The sequence below is a fragment of the Lemur catta genome, chromosome 12 (genome assembly GCF_020740605.2).
Source record: "Lemur catta isolate mLemCat1 chromosome 12, mLemCat1.pri, whole genome shotgun sequence".
Classification (NCBI taxonomy): Eukaryota; Metazoa; Chordata; class Mammalia; order Primates; family Lemuridae; genus Lemur; species Lemur catta.
The window spans coordinates 44532313-44551999 of record NC_059139.1 but is presented as its reverse complement, the minus strand read 5'-3'; the positions used below and the strand labels follow the sequence as shown (position 1 = coordinate 44551999).

Sequence of the window (19687 nt, the reverse complement as noted above, 5' to 3'; positions counted from 1 at the left end):
CACATCATATAGGAAGCCAGTACTATTAATATTATATGGAAAAAAAGGAAATTTCTAATCTCTCTTTGCCTCACTAAAGTATTTCATGGGTAAATGTTATCGCAGAATTAGTCACTGTGGTTCACCATGCTGTTATCTATGTAGGAAGTTTAAAAGGCCTGCCACCTGGTACCATTCCAAAAATACCCTTGCCAATCTCAACCCCAGACAGCACCCTGGGCAATAGTGTTTCCTCCAAAATGATAAGCAGAAAAATCAAAGAGGCTAGAGGGAAGGAGCTGGTTTCTTTGCCAAGGCCAAGTTCTTTTTTGCATGATTTATCTGAGATGTCATTTCTTTTCAGAACCTAGATCCACTCCTTAAAAATGGAAATCTGATTTTTACCTTGTAGTAAAACAGTTCCCACTTATCCTACCCTCTTAAAATTCTGAGGACAAACCAAAGCAACCATGTTTGCAACACATACAGACAATAACTGTTTTTCTCCCCCCATGGCCATCCTTCTGGCAGACACAGACAATAATTCTAAGAAGAAAGTTTAACAAAGCACTAAAAATTTAGAGACAGAAACTTGGGACTGTAATGAAAGATTGAAAGGGTTTTTTTTAATACTTACCCACTCTTCGACATTGGGGGGCTGCTCATCATAAATGCGTTCCTTGTCCCACAGAATATTGGACTTGTCATACCGGTCCATCTTTCTTCGAGTTTTCACAGCAAAGAAAATTATTAAAGCAAAAGCCACAATAATCAAGAACCCCAGTACAATGGCAATGGCCTAAAAAGGGATTAGACATATTGGCATAATTAGATTTTAGTTGCTTACCTAATCACCACCCACCCTCTACAAATTATTAAAACGCTTATCTACTTACGGCCCTACTAAGTATCTGTCATTTAATCCACATAAAACTGAAACAAACAGAGTTTAGACATATCATAAAGCCTAACCCACCCCAACTGGGCTAAGGCCAGCAAAACAGATGCACATGTAACATAATACTTGACTCGATCCTCAGAACATGCTTAAAGTTAGGTACCACCATCACTCCATTTTAGAGCTGTAGAAAACTAGTTCCAAAGCTTGTATACTTTAAAAACTATGGCCTGTGCCATATTATGATAAACAGACGAGAATGGCCAATAAATTAACTTAATCATTGGTATATTTCTAAAGTGCTTGAAAAAGTCTATTCTCAAAAGTAGCTTTAAAATAGAAAATCATGCTTTATAATCTTGTTCATAACAGATGCTTAGCAAATCTTTTTACACTGAATGTAAATTTTAGTCCATAGATATCTCTTACCATAAATGATGAAGACATGGATCTAACCAAGCTATAAATTGGAGCAAACGGACTAATGATTCATCTGGTCTGGCAGGTTTCTTTGTTTTAGGAGTCTTCTGTACTTACTAGGAAGGGCCCTATGACAAGGAAACTTCCTACTCTTGACAGTTCTCCCAGCGTCTGATAGGTATAGTAAGTGGTACATTGGCCTGGGAGACACTGGAACTTGAGGCAGGTATCAAGCCTCCGCCCTGCCCTGGATGTCTGCTAATGGGTAAAAGGAAGCTCTCCTTCCTGCTGTCTGACAGTGACATCCTTTTTCAAATACAGGTTTCAAGTAATCAGAGGATTAAGAGGGATGCAGGGTGCCGTACAATAAGCACACCAACCCTCAGTCCCTATTTACCATGGGGTGAATGGTCGGAATGGTAACAAGAATTCTGAAAACCTGCATCTCCAGGGAAAACCTTCAGTCTTCAGAAAAATGGGAGACAGTTACTAGAGGTCTAAGCCCCAACAAGTGACTCATTCAGGTAAAAGAATGAGAATTCCTGAGTCAATGTAAGACGAAAAACAAGGGAAAAAAGATTAGTAACTCAGAAATGTTTCAGTTGTTAATATAATTAGGATGACTCATGGTTACTAAAGGTAGGTTTCTCAGCCCCACCTACACATGTGAATCTCCTGCATAGCTTTTAAAAACACTGACTTAACACTTCAAAAACTACAAAACACCTTTGGAAGAAGTTAAAGACCTACATAAATTGAGAGACATCCTACTCATCGGTTAGAAGACTTTAATTATAAAGATGACAATATACCCCAAATTGACCTACAAATTCAATACAACCCTTTAAAGTCCTAACTGGCTTTTTTGCAGAAATTGATAAGCTGATCCTAAAATTCATGTGGAAATGCAAGGAACCCAGATTCTAGCCAAAATAATTTTGAAGAACAAAGTTGGAGAACTCTCACTCTACTACTTCAAACCTTACTACAAGACTACAGTAATCATGATAGTATGATACTAGCATAAGAAGAGAAATATAGATTAATGGAATTGAATTGAGAGTTCAGATGTTCACATTTATGGTCAATTCGTTTTTGACAAAGGCATGAAGAAAATTTAATGGAGAAATAGTCCTTCACCAAATAATACTAAGACAATTGCATATCCACATGCAAAAACTTTTGGACCCCTTCCTTACACCACACCCAAAATTAACTCAAAATGGACCATGGACCTAACTATGAGAGCTAATATTATAAAACTCTTAGAAAACATAGGAGTAAATCTTTGTGACTTTGAATTAGGCAAAGCATTCTTAGATATGACACCAAAAGCACAAGCAACAAAAGAAAAATTAAATAAATTGGATATCAAAACTAAAAATTTTTATGCAAAGGACCCTATCTAGAAAGCAAAAAGAGAATGAGAAAACAAGAAAAAATATTTGTAAATCATATATTTGATAAGGGACTTATATCTAGATATATAAAGAATTCTTACAACTCAATAAGAAAAAAGCCCAATTTAAAAATAGGCTAAGATTCTGAAGAGCCATTTCTCCAAAGATGATAAAGAAATGGCCAATAAGTACATGAAAAGATGCTCAATATCATTAGTTACCAAGGAAATGCAAATCAAAACCACAATGAAGTACTACATCAATTAGCACGGCTGGAATCAAATGGACAATAATAAGAGTTACTGTCTTGTGAGGTGAAGATGCGAAGAAATCGGAATCCTCCTACATTTCTGGTGGGCATGTAAAATGGTGCAAACTTTGGAAAAGTCTAGCAGTTCCTCAAAAGGTTAAACAGAGTCACCATATGACCCAGCAATTCTACCCCTATGTATAAACCCAATTCAAGAGGTACTAAAACACAGGTTCACATATAAACTTGTACACAAATGTTCATAGCACTATTCATAAAAGCCAATGTGGAAACAGCCCAAATATCCATCAACTGATGGATAAATAGCATGTGGTATATCCATACATTGGAATATTAGTTAGCAATTAACAGGCATGGAGGACCATTACATGGATAACCCTTAAAACCATTATGCTAAGTGAAAGAAGCCAATCACGAAAGACCATGTGTGAATCACATAAAAGACCACGTGTGATTCCATTTATAGGAAGTATCCAGAGAATAGGCAAATATATAGAGTTAGGATTAGTGGTTCCCTAGGGCTAGGGAGAGTAAGGGAAATGGGGACTGACTGCTAATGGGTACAGGTTCCTTTTTGGAATAGTGAAAATGTTCTAAAAATGATTATGGTGATAGGTGCACAATTCTGTGAATATACTAAAAACCACTAAACTGCTCTTATTATATCTTAAAAATGACACTCAGCCCCTCCCCCAGATTCCGATTTAATTAGAAGTGGAGACTTAGCATCAATATTTTTAAAAACTTCCCAGAGTGATTCTATTACATATCCCAAGGTGAGAGCCTCTGACCTAAGGAGAGGGGGAAGAAAACCAAAACAGCACTCATACCTCCTGGGGATCCACCACACAGTAGTGATACAAATACTGATCCATGTAGACTCCAGTAGTCACAGTCGTATAAAACTGGTTGCAGAGGGCATATATCTGTGAAGCATACACAGACCCAGAAGCCTGGGCAGTTGGGTTGACTCCCATTATATAGACAATTGTGGAAATAAACATCATGATGCCCAGGACAGCACTCACTATTATCACAATCAAGTAGTATTTTCTTGTTCTGGACATTTCAGATCTTATAACACTGGTAACAAATATCACCAACATAGCAATGAAGCAAAAGGCAGCCATGGCCAACAGGAAGCCCTTTGCCGCTCTTGGATCCGTATAGCCATAACCGTAGCCATAGCCATAACTGTAGCCACCAAAGCTACTTCCATAAGGGTAGCCTATACTACCTCCTAGTAAGGCAGTTCCATAGCTTCTGTCCCAGGCAAGTGTGGAGGCGACGCAGGCAAAGATGGCAATGCACATCACGATAATGAGCATAGACAGAATCCGAATCACTCCTGGAGGAGAGGTCCATTTGTAGTAGTGAAGAATTTCATCTTCTGGGTAAAAAGAATATGCTGGCTGAGAAAGCATTGGTCGAACATGCATCTCTCCACCATACATGTCATTGCTTGGTGCATAATGATTCGGTTTGCTGAAATGCACATGAAAACAAGTTAGCACTTTTTGGTGACATGCAGAGAACATATAAAGTACCTGCAATAATTTAAACAAACTATTGGTGAATGAAACTATTATTACTGCCCCACTGAAAGTAAAGGTATCTGTGTATAGGAATCACCCAGAGGGCTTGTTAAAACAGTTTATTGGCCACCAGCCCCAGAGCTGTTGACTCTGCAGGTCTAGGGTAGGACAAGTTTCCAGGTGATGCTGATGCTGCCGGTCTAGAAAACATATACTAAGAATGACTGTTCCTGGGCTGAGCACACTGGCCCACGCCTGTAATCCTAGCACTCTGAGAAGCTGAGGCAGGAGGATCGCTTGGGGTCAAGAGTTCAAGACCAGCCTGAGCAAGAGGGAGACCCCTGTCTCTACTAAAAATAGAAAAAATTAGCCGGGCATGGTGGCACACACCTGTAGTCCCAGCTATTCGGGAGACTGAGGCAGGAGGATTGCTTGAGCCCAGGAGTTTGAGGTTGCAGTGAGCTATGATGATGCCACTTCACTCTACCAGGCAACAAAGCAAGACTCTGTCCCCCCCAAAAAAAAAAAATGGGCCTGGCCCTGTGGCTCACTCCTGTAATCCTAGCACTTGGGAGGCCGAGGCAGGAGGATCATTTGAGCTCAGGAGTTCGAGACCAGCCTGAGCAAGAGTGAGACCCCGTCTCTACTAAAAAATAGAAAGAAATTAGCTGGACAACTAAAAATATATAGAAAAAATTAGCCGGGCATGGTGGCGAATGCCTGTAGTCCCAGCTACTTGGGAGGCTGGGGCAGGAGGATTGCTTGAACCCCGGAGTCTGAGGTTGCTGTGAACTAGGCTGACGCCACGGCACTCTAGCCAGGATGACAGAGCAGGACTCTGCCTCAAAAAAATAAAAAATAAATAAAATAAAATAATAAAATAAAAAGAAAAAAAATGCTTTGCAAATCCCAGTAATTAAATCATAAACAGACTGCTTGTGACAGATACACTGATGTATCTAAGCACTAGCCTTGGCCTGGCGCGGTGGCTCACACCTGTAATCCTAGCACTCTGGGAGGCTGAGGCGGGAGGATCGCTCGTGGTCAGGAGTTCAAGACCAGCCTGAGCAAAAGCGAGACCCCGTCTCTACTAAAAAAAATAGAAATAAATTATCTGGACAACTAAAAATATATATAGAAAAAATTAGCTGGGCATGGTGGTGTATGCCTATAGTCCCAGCTACTGGGGAGGCTGAGGCAGAAGGATCCCTTGAGCCCAGGAGTTTGAGGTTGCTCTGAGCTAAGCTAATGCCACAGCACTCTAGCCCAGGCAACAGAGTAAGACTCTGTCTCGGCCGGGCATGGTGGCTCACGCCTGTAATCCTAGCCCTCTGGGAGGCCAAGGCGGGTGGATTGCTCAAGGTCAGAAGTTCGAGACCAGCCTGAGCGAGACCTCGTCTCTACTAAAAATAGAAATAAAAATTATTTAAAAAAAAAAAACAAAAAAAAAGACTCTGTCTCACAAAAAAAAAAAAAAAAAAAAAAAAAAAGAACTAGCCTTTTCCCTAGGGAGGCAAAATTGACCCCAGCCCCTTTTATTTTTGCCATCATTTCCACAGACAACCTTCCTCATTCCCAACAGAGGCATCTTACTACTGGCTGCTGCTGACTATAAGAATTCATAGAAATTATCTTAGTATATGAGTATCAAAACAAAAAGGAAATGGAGAAACTAGAGAGAACACTAATAAATTGGTCTTTGCAAATGTTAAGCATGAAAATTACACAACCCATTCTACTCAGACATTTGGGTTGTCTCTTTTTGTGGGTATTGCAGACAGTGTAACTCTAAACATCCTTGAATGTGTGTTCTGGTACAGAAAAGCACTTATTTTTCTACAGTATATACCCAGGAATGGAATTTCTAGGTCATAGATTTTTGTATCTGCAACGCTACTAGACAGTGTCAAACTGTTTTCTAAAGTGACTGTACCAGTTATATTACCATCAACAGTGTAAAAGTCCACAGCAGCATTGCTTATGATAACCCAAAACTGGATGCAGTCCAAATGTCCACCTACAGTGGAACAGGTAACTATGATATATCCATACAATGGAATACTACAGAGTTGTGCTGTCCAATATGGCAGCCACTAGCCACAGGGGTCTGCTGAGCACTTGAAATGCCTTGAGTCCGAACTGAGATGTGCTATTAAATGTGTAAAATACGGTGGATTTCAAAGACATAGTACAAAAAAAGAATGTAAAGTACCTCATGAATCATTTTTTATATCAATCACATGTTGAAATAATATTTTAGATATATTGGATTAAGTGAAATATATTATTAAAATTAGTTTCTCCTATATTTTAATATGGTTACAAGAAAACGTAAAATTAAAAATATGGCTCAAGTTATATTTCTATAGTGCTGTTATGAAACAAAAAATGATGAACTATTAATACATTCAGTTACATGATAAACCTTAGAGGTAATGCTGAAGGAAACAAAAAAGAAAAGAATACATAAAGCATTATTATATTCACATAAAGTTTAAAAACAAGTAAAACTAAACTGAATTGTTTAGGATGCATAAGGTGGTAAAATAATAAAGAAAAGCAACTAATAACTACATGAGTACAGTGGTTTCTAGGGAAAAGGAGAGGAAACAGGGAAGGAGTTTGAGGTATTCTGTTTCTTGACCAGCATGATGACTATACGGATGTTTGCCTTGTCTTTATTCATCATCTCCTACATATGTTATGTGCCATTTTCTATAGGTATGTTAGAGTTCATCATTATTTACAAAAGCAATACAAAATAAGTATCAAGTTTTTTTGTTTGTTTTGTTTTAAACACAAGGTACTTTGTTAGTAAGTATCAAGTTAATGGAACACTCCTCAATTACTATATTCTCCAGTGTATTTTAAAAAATATGTTGTCATAACAACTGTGTCCCTACCATGTTTAGGAATCAGTAAATGCCTTGTTTAGATGTCCATTAGCAACATATTGTCAATTTAAAAAAAAAACTTTATTTAGATATCATTCATACACCATACAATTTATCCATTTAGAATGGACAGTTCAGTGGTTTTTAGTATGTTCACAGATTTGTACAACCATCACCACAGTTAATATCAGAGCATTTTCTGCTGATGGGTAGGTTTCTTTGGATGGTGATGAAAATGCTGTTATTTTTTTTAAATTGATAATGTTGTTAATGGCCATCTAAACAAGGCATTTATATGGAAGCTTCATACCATTTGTGAAGAGCAAAAACGAGTAAATATACACACAAACATAAACCCAGACAACCTCCTGAAGCGAACAACAGAAGTGTGGGACAGCAGTTGCCTCTGAAGAGAAAACTGTCATCCTGGAGGTTAAGAGTAAGAGGGAAATTCACTTTTCACTGCATACCCTTTAGCACAATTTAAATTTGCAAGTACACATATAGTTTTACTTTTAAAAGCAAATAAACATTTAATAGATGAAAGTTTCTACCATACATATTTTTTATATGCGACAGACTTTAAAAAAAGAAAATAACTGAAGAATTATTTACTTACAATTCATCAGGTCTATAAGGAGGTGGACTTTCAAAAGGCCTTGATGACATGGCTGATGTTGAAGGTCACCTGATGTTCAGGATGAGCAATACCCAGCAGCTCCCAAGATAAGCCAATCTAAGCAACAAAGGTAGGGTAATAGCATTACTGCTGGGCTCAGAGTTTCCTTGCATCACAAAGAAAACTAATGATACCAATCTCCAAGTAACCACTCGATCCATAGGTACTTCCCTTATCCTTTCCATCGTTATTTTTACATGTTGGACTATTAATTCCTTGAGCATAGGAAATCACTAAGCATAAGAATTATTCAGCCTGGGCCAGGCTCAGTGGTGCTGCAATCAGTGCTATGCCTGCAATCCTAGCACTCTGGGAGGCCAAGGCGGGAAGATCCCTTGAGGTCAGGAGTTCAAGACCAGTCTGGGCAAGAGCAAGACCCCGTCTTTACTAAAAAAAATAGAAAGAAATTAGCTGGACAACTAAAAACATATATATAGAAAAAATTAGCCAGGCATGGTGGCACATGCCTGTAGTCCCAGCTCCTTGGGAAAGTAAGGCAGGAGAATTACTTGAGCCCAGGAGTTTGAGGTTGCTGTGAGCTAGACTGATGCCACAGCACTCTAGCCCAGGTAACAGAGTGAGACTCTGCTCAAAAAAAAAAAAAAAATAGAAAAAGAATTCTTCAGCCTGGTATTCCTCATAGCACCTAGCTCATGTCCTGTCCATCCCTGGCAGAGAAGTATTACTTAGACTTGAAATTCTAAGTTATAGTAATGATATTATTTAGCTTTGAAATTCTAAGTTATAGCAATGATAATTTCACCAATTGTCATTTTACAGCATAGGTATAAATGTATTTTTAAAGTCACTTCAAAGAACAAAGACATGTAAAGAAAATATATTCATTATTTCACATTACTTCTGAAAGTTTTATGTAAAATGAGAATGCATATTAAAATGCATACACAGTAGTGTCTAGTTCTACCATATATCAGACCCCTCGATGTTAACTAACACAATCTGGTGAAAAAGTATGCCTTTATCATTAAAAATGATTCCATTCCTTTCAAGTCTGAGATGCAAGAGGAAAAAAAAAAAAAGAAAAAAAAGTGATTCCAAATGTATCCATGAATGGTAGGATTGTAGATATCTTCCCTTTGTCCCCTTTTCCAAGCCTTCAAAATTGAGCATACTTTTTACAAAAGGGGAAAAACCTGAACATACATTGTATTAATGAGTTCTTTCCTAAGAGAAAAGCAGAGTGATTTTGTTGCAAAATTCCTCATTGCAGAAGTCCCTAAACATCTGAGAAACAACGACAGGTGGGGAACCTGAGGCCTTCTGATTTCAAAATTGTTCTTTTTTAAGCCCCAAAGGAGGCAAGAAAAGCTTCATCTTTCTCTGCTGCACCCCTTTTAATAAAAGGATTTGTTCTGTAAAATTTCGATTCAGTAAAAAGCCGCACTTAAGGACCTAGAAGGCCACAGGTTCCCCACTGGACACAGTTCTCGGGAAGGTCACACACAAAGAAAACATCAACTTCAGGCATCATTTAGGGCTGAACTACATGATGAAGAGTCCCAATGGTATAACTGGGGAAGACTTAAAGAGGAACAGCCAGAAGCTGGGGTCCCAGAAGGAAAGAAGAGCATCCAGGCTGGTCTGGTGCTGATACGCATGCGGCTGGCTTATGGGACAATAAGGAGACCAGAGAGGAACGTGTTGGAATGCTGTAATCTCCTAAAATAAGGCTACGGTTAGAACGTAGAGGGCTCTGAGTCTAGTGGGAGCTTCTCATCTCATTCAGGTGGAAACAGGAAGCCAGTTAGAGGTTCTCAGAAAGGAAAAAATAAGTAAGTTTGACCAGATTTGAAGCTCAAAGTGAACAGAGTAAAAAAGAGCACCCGGGGCCAGCAACAGCACACCCTGGTGTGAGGTGACCACAGAGGACTAGCTCAGGGGCCAGGAAAGGGAAGGAAACTAACATTCATCACATACCTATCCATGTGCCAGGTGCTTTACATAAAATTCTCATTTCATCCTCAAAACAAACCTCTGTGGTTGATTAGCCACTTTACAGATGCAAGAGGGTCACAAAGAGATGTGAAGTGATATGCTCAAGGTCAGATGGAGGCCAGTGTGTCACTGAGACATATCTTCAACCCAAAAGACCTCATGTCCTTTCCATTATCACAGCTTTAAAAAATGAGTTCCACTTGGGATACACCAGCTTTTGTATGGAGCGGACATCTGGTGTGAACGTCCATGAGGGAGTGAGCCAGAAGTCATCTGTCCCTAGGTCCACAGGTGGATCCACGGGCACTGAGAGCTCTCCAGGAAAAAGATAGCTAGATGTGGTAAACATACAATTCCAAAACTAAAAAGGTTTATCTTAGAAAATCCAGTGTTGGAGACATTGGCAAGGTACTTCATCACATTAACTATAGCACTTCATGCCTCTCCTGTAAGCTATGTTGAAATGTTAGGTAGTTAGCAAGGGATTCTGGGTCTCCTAGGGACAAAAGTGGGAGCTGTTGCCTTGTGCAATTGCCCCACCTGGAAAGAAGGATAAGGATGAGCCCCAGACCCCCAACTTGGTCCTGCCCCTCCTTAATCCTGCCCTGAGCTACTGTCACACCTAGAAGAGGATCTGCCAATCAGAATTTAGCACACCAGCTGCAAAAGGATACACAGGACTCTCCAGCTCACAGGCCAAGCAGTATAGGTACCATAGTGTCTGGAAATTGAACTAGAACAACCTGCATGCGTAGTTAAGACTCAGGTCATGCAATCCTCAACTGTCCAATCAAAGTGGTTCCATGGTGACCTCTGAACTACGAGGGAGGTCCCAATCTGGGCACTGTAAAACAAGACACAGACCATAATCACCCCCTTTTTGCCCCTTCCTTTTGCTCTCCCTTTGCTGTGACAATGGGTCCGGTTGTCATCTGTGGTGTACGTATCATGTTCTGTAAACCTGCATCTTGCTCTTGCCATATAATTAATTCTATCTTTCTCTGCTCAATAAACCTCATTTTCCTGCTTGCCTTACTTTGGTATATCTGGTCACTCTTTGGCCATGAACGCACTAAGAACCAACACTTCAGACTGAAACCTGACAGAACCAGCAATAAATTCTTTCCAGGTTACACCAGTGATTAGTAAAAAAGGGAACTTTGAGATCCACTAGATGGTAAATTCCACATAAGCAGGAATTTCTGCCTGTTTTGTTCACTGATTAAAAACGAGGCTTGGCACATGGTACACGCACAAATATTTATTGAATGTTAACGTTAATCAGATGGAACCATGGATATTTTGCCTGCAAAATCTCTTATGCTTTCAGTTTGAAGGTAACAGTAGTGTATCAGGTATTACCCCTGAATGACACTTGAGCAACATCTATAATCTGAGTACATTAAAGTGTCTACTAGTTTTTTCCTTTTCTAATGAGGCCTGTGCAATCATTACTATGTTAGGAACAGCAAATCAATTCAAACTCTGTAAACTTTATTCTTTAAAATTAATGACAACTCTCCTCCACATCCTTAAGGTCAATTCCCAATCTCTCAGAATTAAAACCTTAAAGGTGAAAATATACTGAATGTTAGTAACACCAACAAAATTGGCAAAATTTTCCAAACAATGAGGGAAGACAACTTCTCTACATTATTTTTTAAAAACCACTTTATTGAAGTACAACACACAGAAAAGTGGGACTGCAAATTAGTACAACCTCTGTGGAAAGCAATATGGAGATACCTCAAAGAGATACAAGTAGAACTATCATTTGATCCAGCAATCCCATTACTGGGCAACTACCCAAAAGAACAAGACATTCTATAAAAAAGACATCTGCCCTAGAATGTTTATAGCAGCACAATGCACAATTGCAAAGATGTGGAAACAACCCAAGTGCCCATCAATACATGAGTGGATTAATAAAATGTAGTATATGTATACCATGGAGTTCTACTCAGCCACAAAAAACAATGGTGATCTAGCACCGCCTGTACTCTCCTGGATAGAGCTGGAGTCTAGTTCTACTAAGTATCACAAGAATGGAAAAACAAGCACCACATGTACTCACCCTCAAATTGGTATTAATTTATCAGCACTTAAGTGCACATATAGTAATAACATTTATCGAGTGTCAGGCAGGTGGGAGGGGTTGAAGAGGTGATGGGTACATTCACACCTAATGGGTGTGGTGTGCACCATGGGGGATGGACACACTTGAAGCTCTGACTCGGGTGGAGCAAAGGCAATATCTGTAAACCTAAACATTTGTACCCCAGTAATATGCTGAAATAAAAAAAATTAAAAAAAAATAACATACAGAAGAGTACAAAAATATAAGTGTACACAGCCCTGTAATTAGCTCCCAAGTCTGTATATTCAAATGGTGAAATATACACATAAATTTAGGCCAAGATGTTATAGTGCTATGAAAGTGTAAAAATTAAGATTGTCTTCCTAACTGATGTTCAAAAAAAGAACATTAAGAAAAACTTGGCTGGGCGCGGTAGCTCAAGCCTGTAATCCTAGCACTCTGGGAGGCCGAGGCAGGTGGATTGCTCGAGCTCAGGAGTTCGAGACCAGCCTGAGCAAGAGCGAGACCCTGTCTCTACTAAAAATAGAAAGAAATTACCTGGCCAACTAAAAAAAATATATATAGAAAAAATTAGCCAGGCATGGTGGCGCATGCCTGTAGTCCCAGTTACTGGGGGGCTGAAGCAGTAGGATCGCTTAAGCCCAGGAGTTTGAGGTTGCTATGAGCTAGGCTAACGTCACGGCACTCACTCTAGCCCGGGCAACACAGCGAGACTCTGTCCCAAAAAAAAAAAAAAAAAAAAAAAAAGAACATTAAGAAAAACTGAATTTAAACACTATTAAATGTGGAACCGCATTTCTGAAGCTGAATGTCAAATAGTGACAAATACTCAACTCAGAGGAATTTTATCCCCTCTGTACCCATGACTCATTCATTCAAGACTATCCCCAGTAATCCAGGCTCAGTATCAGTTTCTGAAAACTCTAAATTAATTCAGACGGGCTGAAGTTGTCAAAAGTTCAAACAAAATCTCTTTTCAAAGTGCTATTTCCTGGATTCAGAGTTGTCAAGTCTCCCCAATAGCAGAGATTTTATACCGTGAAGCAAACAATTTTAGAAAGCTCATTAAGAACAAGTCAGGTCGCACCAACTTCATTTCCTTTTTTGAGAAGGTTACCAGACTGGTGGATGACGGGAACATAGAGGGAAAGAATCCCGGGAATCTGGAGTACCTCCTCCTAGCAAGGTTGAGCAGATTCCCAAGGAGCTGAACAATGGCACCTAATTAGCACAAAAGAATGGACCATTTATGTCCACCCAGTGGGAGGTCTCCAGGGGTGACCACAAGCAAGGTGGAAAAGACAAGCTTATCCAGATTTTCAGCTAACCAAATAATGGAAAGGATAAGTAACACACTGGCTAGAAGTCCACCAACACTAATCAAGATCTCTGTAAGGTCAGAATGGCAGGTTAAAAACAACCCAGTGGATTTAACAGCCCCACTTACTAGCTCACAACCTGAGACAGGTTCCTCATCTCTGAGCCTCGGTGCCCTCCTCTGTCAAAGGGAAGATAATCCAGACCTCTGGGCTGGGCTAAATTAAGATAATGTCTTAAAGAAAATAAGCAAATGCATTCACAGTAAGGTGGTTATATTGAAGGTGAGAAATTTCAGTGTTTAGACACCTGTAGGTATATTATATCCATTTTCAAATAGAGTTGGCCCGCCCTATCTGAGGGTTCTGCATCCGCATACTCAACCAATCTCAGAAAATATTTGAGGGGAAAAAAACAAGAAAAGATGATATAACAATAAAAACAATACAATTTTTAAAACTATAGTATAACTATTTATATAGCATTTACATTCAGTATTATAAGTAATCTAAAGATGACTTAAAAGTATATGAGAGGATATAGATTACAGCAAATACTATGCCATTTTACATCAGGGACTTGAGCATGCTCAGATAATAGCTGCTCAGTGTAAAAAATACACCTCCTTAGCAAGAATTTCAACAAAAGCTAACAAGCTATCCCAAACTTAGGCAGTATTCACAGAAATAGTACTCAGATCTAGGATGGATACAGTTATTAAACGGGAACAAAACCTGAAATTTGTAGATCACATTCTAAACTAGGTACCTCTCCAGGAGGGTAACTAAAACCGTTAAGGATCTGGAAAAACTATGTTGTAAGACAAACAATTGGAAGAACATGAAATGTGTGACCTGGAGAACTGAACATTAGAAGGACCACTCTGGCAGCCTTGAAGTATCTGAAGAGCTGTCTTTGTTGTCCTAGAAATGGTTAAAAAAAAAACAACACACACCAAAATCCACAGGGTCGGATTTCATCTCAATGTTAGGAAGTCTCTCCCTCACCCAGACCCCACACCCTCTCCAAAAATAACAAACAACAATTTGAGCTCATGCCATTTGTGCAAAGCTTAAGTTATTTAATATTTTTTGGGAGACTGGACTGGAGGACTTCTAAGTTCTCTTTCAGGGCAGAGTCTGTGACTGTGCTTTAAGGCCAGTTAGCCAAAGGAGAAAGAGGACCAGTGCTCAGCACAGCAACATTAACAAAATCTGGTCAATAAATATGTGTTGACTGAATAAAAAAATAAAATGAGTGAAGAGGCCACTAGATTTGGCCTAAGAGATCCATTGTTCACCTTCACAAACCGGTGCCAACAAGAGTGACAGGGAAAGAAGTCAGACAGCTAAGTTCAGAGTCAGGGGCAAAAGAGAAGCAGCAGATCCTTGCTGAATATGTTAAGCTGAAAACCAACATGTTAAAATATAAAAAATGGTCCCCCCTTGAAAATGTCTAATGAACAAAAGCTGTCTTAATAGAAAACCAAGCTAAGATGAAAAAAAAGTATAAAAATGCTTTGCCCTCAAATTATTCTTTAAAGAAAACTATCAATAAGTAAAAAATAAACTTTATTATATTTGAAGGGAATCTGTTCCTTTTAGATCACAGGCAGCAATTGTCCATTTGCCTTTAAAAAGTTTAAGTTGTACATGATACTGAATGATTCTATTTAGATTATAGGCATATCATTAGTAAATTGCCTCAAATTTTGAAATTAGGAAGATCTTGTAATAGCCTAGCTCTGTATCAGAAATTATTATCATTATTATTATTATTATTATTATTATTTTTGAGACAGGGTCTCCCTCTGTTGCTTGGGCTAGCTAGAGTGCAGTGGCGTCATTATAACTCACCGCAACCTCAAACTCCCAGGCTCAAGCTATCCTCCTGCCTCAGCCTCCTGAGTAGCTGGGGCTACAGCTGCGTGCCACCATGCCCAGCTAATTTTTCTATTTTTTGTAGAAACAGGGGACTCATTATGTTGCTCAGGCTGGTCTTAAACTCTTGGACTCAAGCAATCCTCCCATCTCATCCTCCCAAAATACTAGGATTACTGGTGTGAGACACCATGCCTCGCCAAAAATTGCATTTTCAATAAGCTCTCAGATGATTTTTAAGCACACCACATATTCGAGAATCACTGTTTACAACGAAGGTATCAATCCAAGAAGCGCACTGATCTTGCAGGAGTCTAGAAAGCCCAGATCTTTATACAGCAGGCACCCGCTGTTCAGGTCTCAGATCAAATGTTACCTCTTCAGAGATGCCCTCACAATTGCTCATTCCATCACAGCAAGTTTTTTTTGTTTTTGTTTTTGTTTTTTAATTTTTGGAGCAGGGCAGGGGAGCAGACAGGGATTTTGCAACCTGAAAACCCAGGAAGCATCAAAATCCCTGCCTGCTCCCCTGCCCCCCTCAACATCACAGCAAATTTGTTTTATTTTCAGAGCAAATTTCCCCCTCATACCTAAAGTTATTATTTTTTCTTTCTTCTTCAGTGCTACCATCTCCACCCCATCTGAAATGCCAGCTTCACAAGCACTCAGATGTCTGTCTTGACCACGACCTATCCCTGGTCCCTGGAACAAAGTGATGTTCAATCAGCACTTGATTAATATTAATAAAACAGTCCAGGCCGGGCATGGTGGCTCACGCCTGTAATCCTAGCACTCTGGGAGGCCAAGGTGGGAGGATGGTTTGAGCTCAGGAGTTCGAGACCACTCTGAGCAATAGTGAGACCCTGCCTCTACTAAAAATAGAAAAAATCAGCCGGGCATGGTAGCGCCTGCCTGTAGTTCCAGGTACTCGGGAGGCTGAGGCAGGAGGATCACTTGAGCCCAGGAGTTTGAGGCTGCAGTGAGCTATGATCACACCACTGCACTCTAGCTTGGGTGACAGAGAGAGAAAAAAGTAAAGAAAGAAAAGAAAATTTCCCTCTGTGAGGTTCCCAAGATGGCGAAAGATATTACACGGTTAATTTGTGTGATTAAAAGTAACCTTTTATCATTGTGAAAATGCAGTAATCCCAACATTGTCTTTAGAAGAAAACAGGAATTTTACTGCATCAAGCAAGATGCAGAAAAATTTATTACCAGCCCATGGGGACTGGTCCACGATAGAGAAATCCACAAAAATTCCCCAAATCTGGTTATGGTGCTGGAATATCAAGGACTACTGTTTCTGATATAATTTCCCTGATTAGCTGAAGCAGTTTGCAAGCTGGCCCATCTGCAACATGTTTCCCCCGTAAGCGTTCACTGATTTTTAAAATGGAGTTCTAATAAGATCTGCTTTTTAGCATTGTTGGTATGATTAAATGATAAAACATACAAAATGCTTTTAGCACAGTGCCTCATATATAGGAGGGACTGCCCATTATTTCTCTAAATAGCCTGGAAGCTGCAGAAAGGTAGAGAATGTTTTACCTAACTTCCTATCCTCCTCTCCATCTCCTAACAAACGAGGTATCTAATTAATAAATGCAAAACTACAAAAGAAAAAAAAAAGGTTGCTTTGTCCGAGGTGAAATCTATTCCTGAGGCCCCATCATTTAAAATATCTATTTTAAAGCACCACTAAGAAAATAAAGATTCGTATGCACAGTGCAAAAGAACTCCTGTTACACTTGGGGATGCGTATTTTGAGAATCTGCCTTCATCTGGAACGAACTAGTTTTCAACCACAGCAGGAATCATCGGAACTGCCTCAATGGGAAGCGTGTCTGTTTTCCAGGGATCCCAATAATACACCTGTTGTGCGTCAGGGCCACACACTAACCTGCCTGGAACGCCGCCTCCTCCCCACCCTGGGTAACCTCCCACGTGGGCAGTTTGCCCGGCGAGCCTCGGGTCCCGCCTGAGGATGCCGCGGCTTCTCCTCGGACTCAGTCGCTCCCCTGGGGACGCGAGGGGCTCGGAGTCGCTCCCAGCTCCAAGGTGCACAGGCCATTTTGCCCCTCAACCCCCCGCCCCGCGCACACTCTCCCCGGCGCAGGCGACGTGTCGGCGGGCTGCGCGCGGGGCTGGCCGGCGCTGGAGGTCTAAAACCCCGCGGCCGGCGGGGTGCGGGTCCGGGCGTCCGTGCGCCCCGCGCCGCCCAGGAGCAGCCGCGGCAGGGCGCGCCCGGGCCGGCCGAGCAGGCACCGCCCGCAGGCAGGTCCGCCCACCTGCAGGCAGCCCTTTTGGTCACGGATGAGAATGCGAAGCGCCAGCAGCTTCCCTCGAAGTCCAGGCTCACTCGAAATTCACTCCCCGCCCCCCAGCTTAAATCGACGCGGGTTTACACAGTTCCCACTAAGTGGATTCAAAATAACCAGTGTGGCCTACACCGTGACTCCAGGAATATTTCACAGATTAAACGTTGCCACCCCCTCTCGCCAGGATACACAAAGGGGTGTAGGGGGGCGGGGAAATGATGAAGTTCCCCCGGGATCTAAGCCTCCCCGGCCAGCGATGGGTTCCCGTGCTCCAGCCCTCGGGCTCAGGACCCCCCAGCAGCCGGGCGCGGCAATCCCCTCCTCGAAGACCCCGGAGCTGACGGCAAGATTCTCGCTGCTCACTGATCTCCCCGCTCCCATAAAAGTGAAAAGTTGCCCGCGACGCCTGGGCACTGGTAGCTTTAAGCCTTTCCCCCGAATAGAGCACATCGGCGGTTCCAAGTCTCCCCTCGACCCGGGAGGCAGCCTCCCACGTCTCTCGGCGCCGCTCTCCACGGACCCGCGCCTCTCGGGTTCCCGCGAGCCCCAGCCCACAGGCGAAACCGCCACCGAAACCGGCGCCGAGCGTCCTCCGCCCGCGCCTCCCCCACCAGCCACAGGCGCCGCAGTCCCCCCGCGGGGACTCTGGGGCTCCCGTGCTCCCCTGGCACCGCGCCCGACTCTCACCCACTCACCGCCGCTGGGCCCGACCCAGCTGGGGCCGCAGGAGCCGAGGAGCGCTCTCACCTGGCCGGCGCGCCAGACGCCGCGCGGACGGCTAGCTACAGCCAGGGACGGGGCTGGGGACCCAGCCCTCCTCCTGCCCTCCTTCTCCCCACCCGGGCCGCCCTGCCCCCGGGCATGCGCACCAACTCCAGGCCCGGTGGAGGGGCGCCGGAGGCCCGCGGCCGCGCGCTGGCGCGTCCCACCTGCTGCTCCCGGGACTGGCTCCTCGGCTCTCCGGCTCGCTCTCCCGGGAGTCCCGCCGCCGGCGCCAGGGGAAGCAGGGAGGGGAAAGTGGGCGCTGGCGCGAAGGTGTGGTGTGGCCGGCCTCCTTCCTCAGTGACCCATTCACCTGAAACTCGGATGGGAGGGAGGGGGAGGAAGAGAGCGGTGGAGGAGGAGGCGGGAGGACTCGGCCCTTCTCCCTACACCCTTCCAGCGCGGTGTTAAAGGAACAGCGCGGCGTTCTGGCCCGTGGGGAGGCAGCGTAGGGGGGACGCAGACGAGGGACTCGGGCTATCCCGGGGCAGGAGGTGGTCCCGCACCACCTGGAGACGTGCCCCGAGCTCCGCCTGCTTCGGGTAGAACCGTGGAGTGTTGGGCTGGGAGAGGCGGGGTAAGGTCTAGGGGGGACTGTTTTCCTCCTGAAAGAGGGTCCAAGGGTGCTCAGCACAGGACACGGGCCTGCTCCCAAAGTTTGATCAAACTTTTATTGCAAAATATCCAAATGTGTTGCTCCAATGAACGACTTCTGGAAAAATTTCAAGTCATGCGTAAGTTTGGGAGCTATTTCTGAAGCTCTGGATTCAGAAAGACAATTAGGTTCAAATGAAGATAATCTGCTGTAGATACTGGTGTCAGTCAGTTCGCCATCAAGCAAGCTAAAGTGCATGATACACATCACCACTTGAGGGTTCTCTCCTTCCCACCCCCGCCCCAAATGTAATTGTGGTAGGATTGAGAGGCTGCTCTTGGGGAGGATTTAAACTACTTTAATATTCTCTCAAAAAAAAAATACCTTTGTTCTGGTTGCAACGTTGTATTTCTCGATCTGGATGCTGGTTCCACAGGAGTGTCCACTTTGTACAATGCATAGTCTACACTTAGCAAAGTGTACACTTTTATGTGTGTGTGTTGTATCTCAATTTTTTTTTTCAAATTGTACTCCAGGATGTGACAATTTTAGTTGGAATTTAACTATCTGCACTGAAGGCTAAAATTTAGATTTCTTAAATCCTGCTTCCCTTTGTATTCCAATCTGGAATTTCAGCATTGCTAATAAATTTCTGTCCAACCCAGCCACCTTTTAATTAAGTGGT

The 19687-nt window shown here is 42.3% G+C and overlaps 1 protein-coding gene across 4 annotated transcripts in view; it reads right to left on the bottom strand.

Annotated features, from left to right (window-relative positions):
• Nucleotides 1-19424, bottom strand: part of OCLN (occludin) — a 53117-nt gene extending 33693 nt beyond the window's left edge. Inside the window, exons 1-5 of one of the 4 annotated variants that reach the window (XM_045566553.1) lie at nt 19387-19424; nt 18575-18720; nt 8017-8133; nt 3799-4453; nt 617-778 (exon numbers count right to left, since the gene is read on the bottom strand). In XM_045566553.1, the coding sequence (XP_045422509.1) occupies nt 617-778; nt 3799-4453; nt 8017-8066 (867 nt within the window). In that variant the 5' untranslated portion in view covers nt 8067-8133; nt 18575-18720; nt 19387-19424. Of the gene's footprint in view, nt 1-616; nt 779-3798; nt 4454-8016; nt 8134-10775; nt 10795-18340; nt 18500-18574; nt 18920-19386 lie in introns of those variants that run through there. The other 3 variants (XM_045566554.1, XM_045566555.1, XM_045566557.1) reach the window with 3 other exon arrangements.
• Nucleotides 19425-19687: the final 263 nt, after the last annotated feature.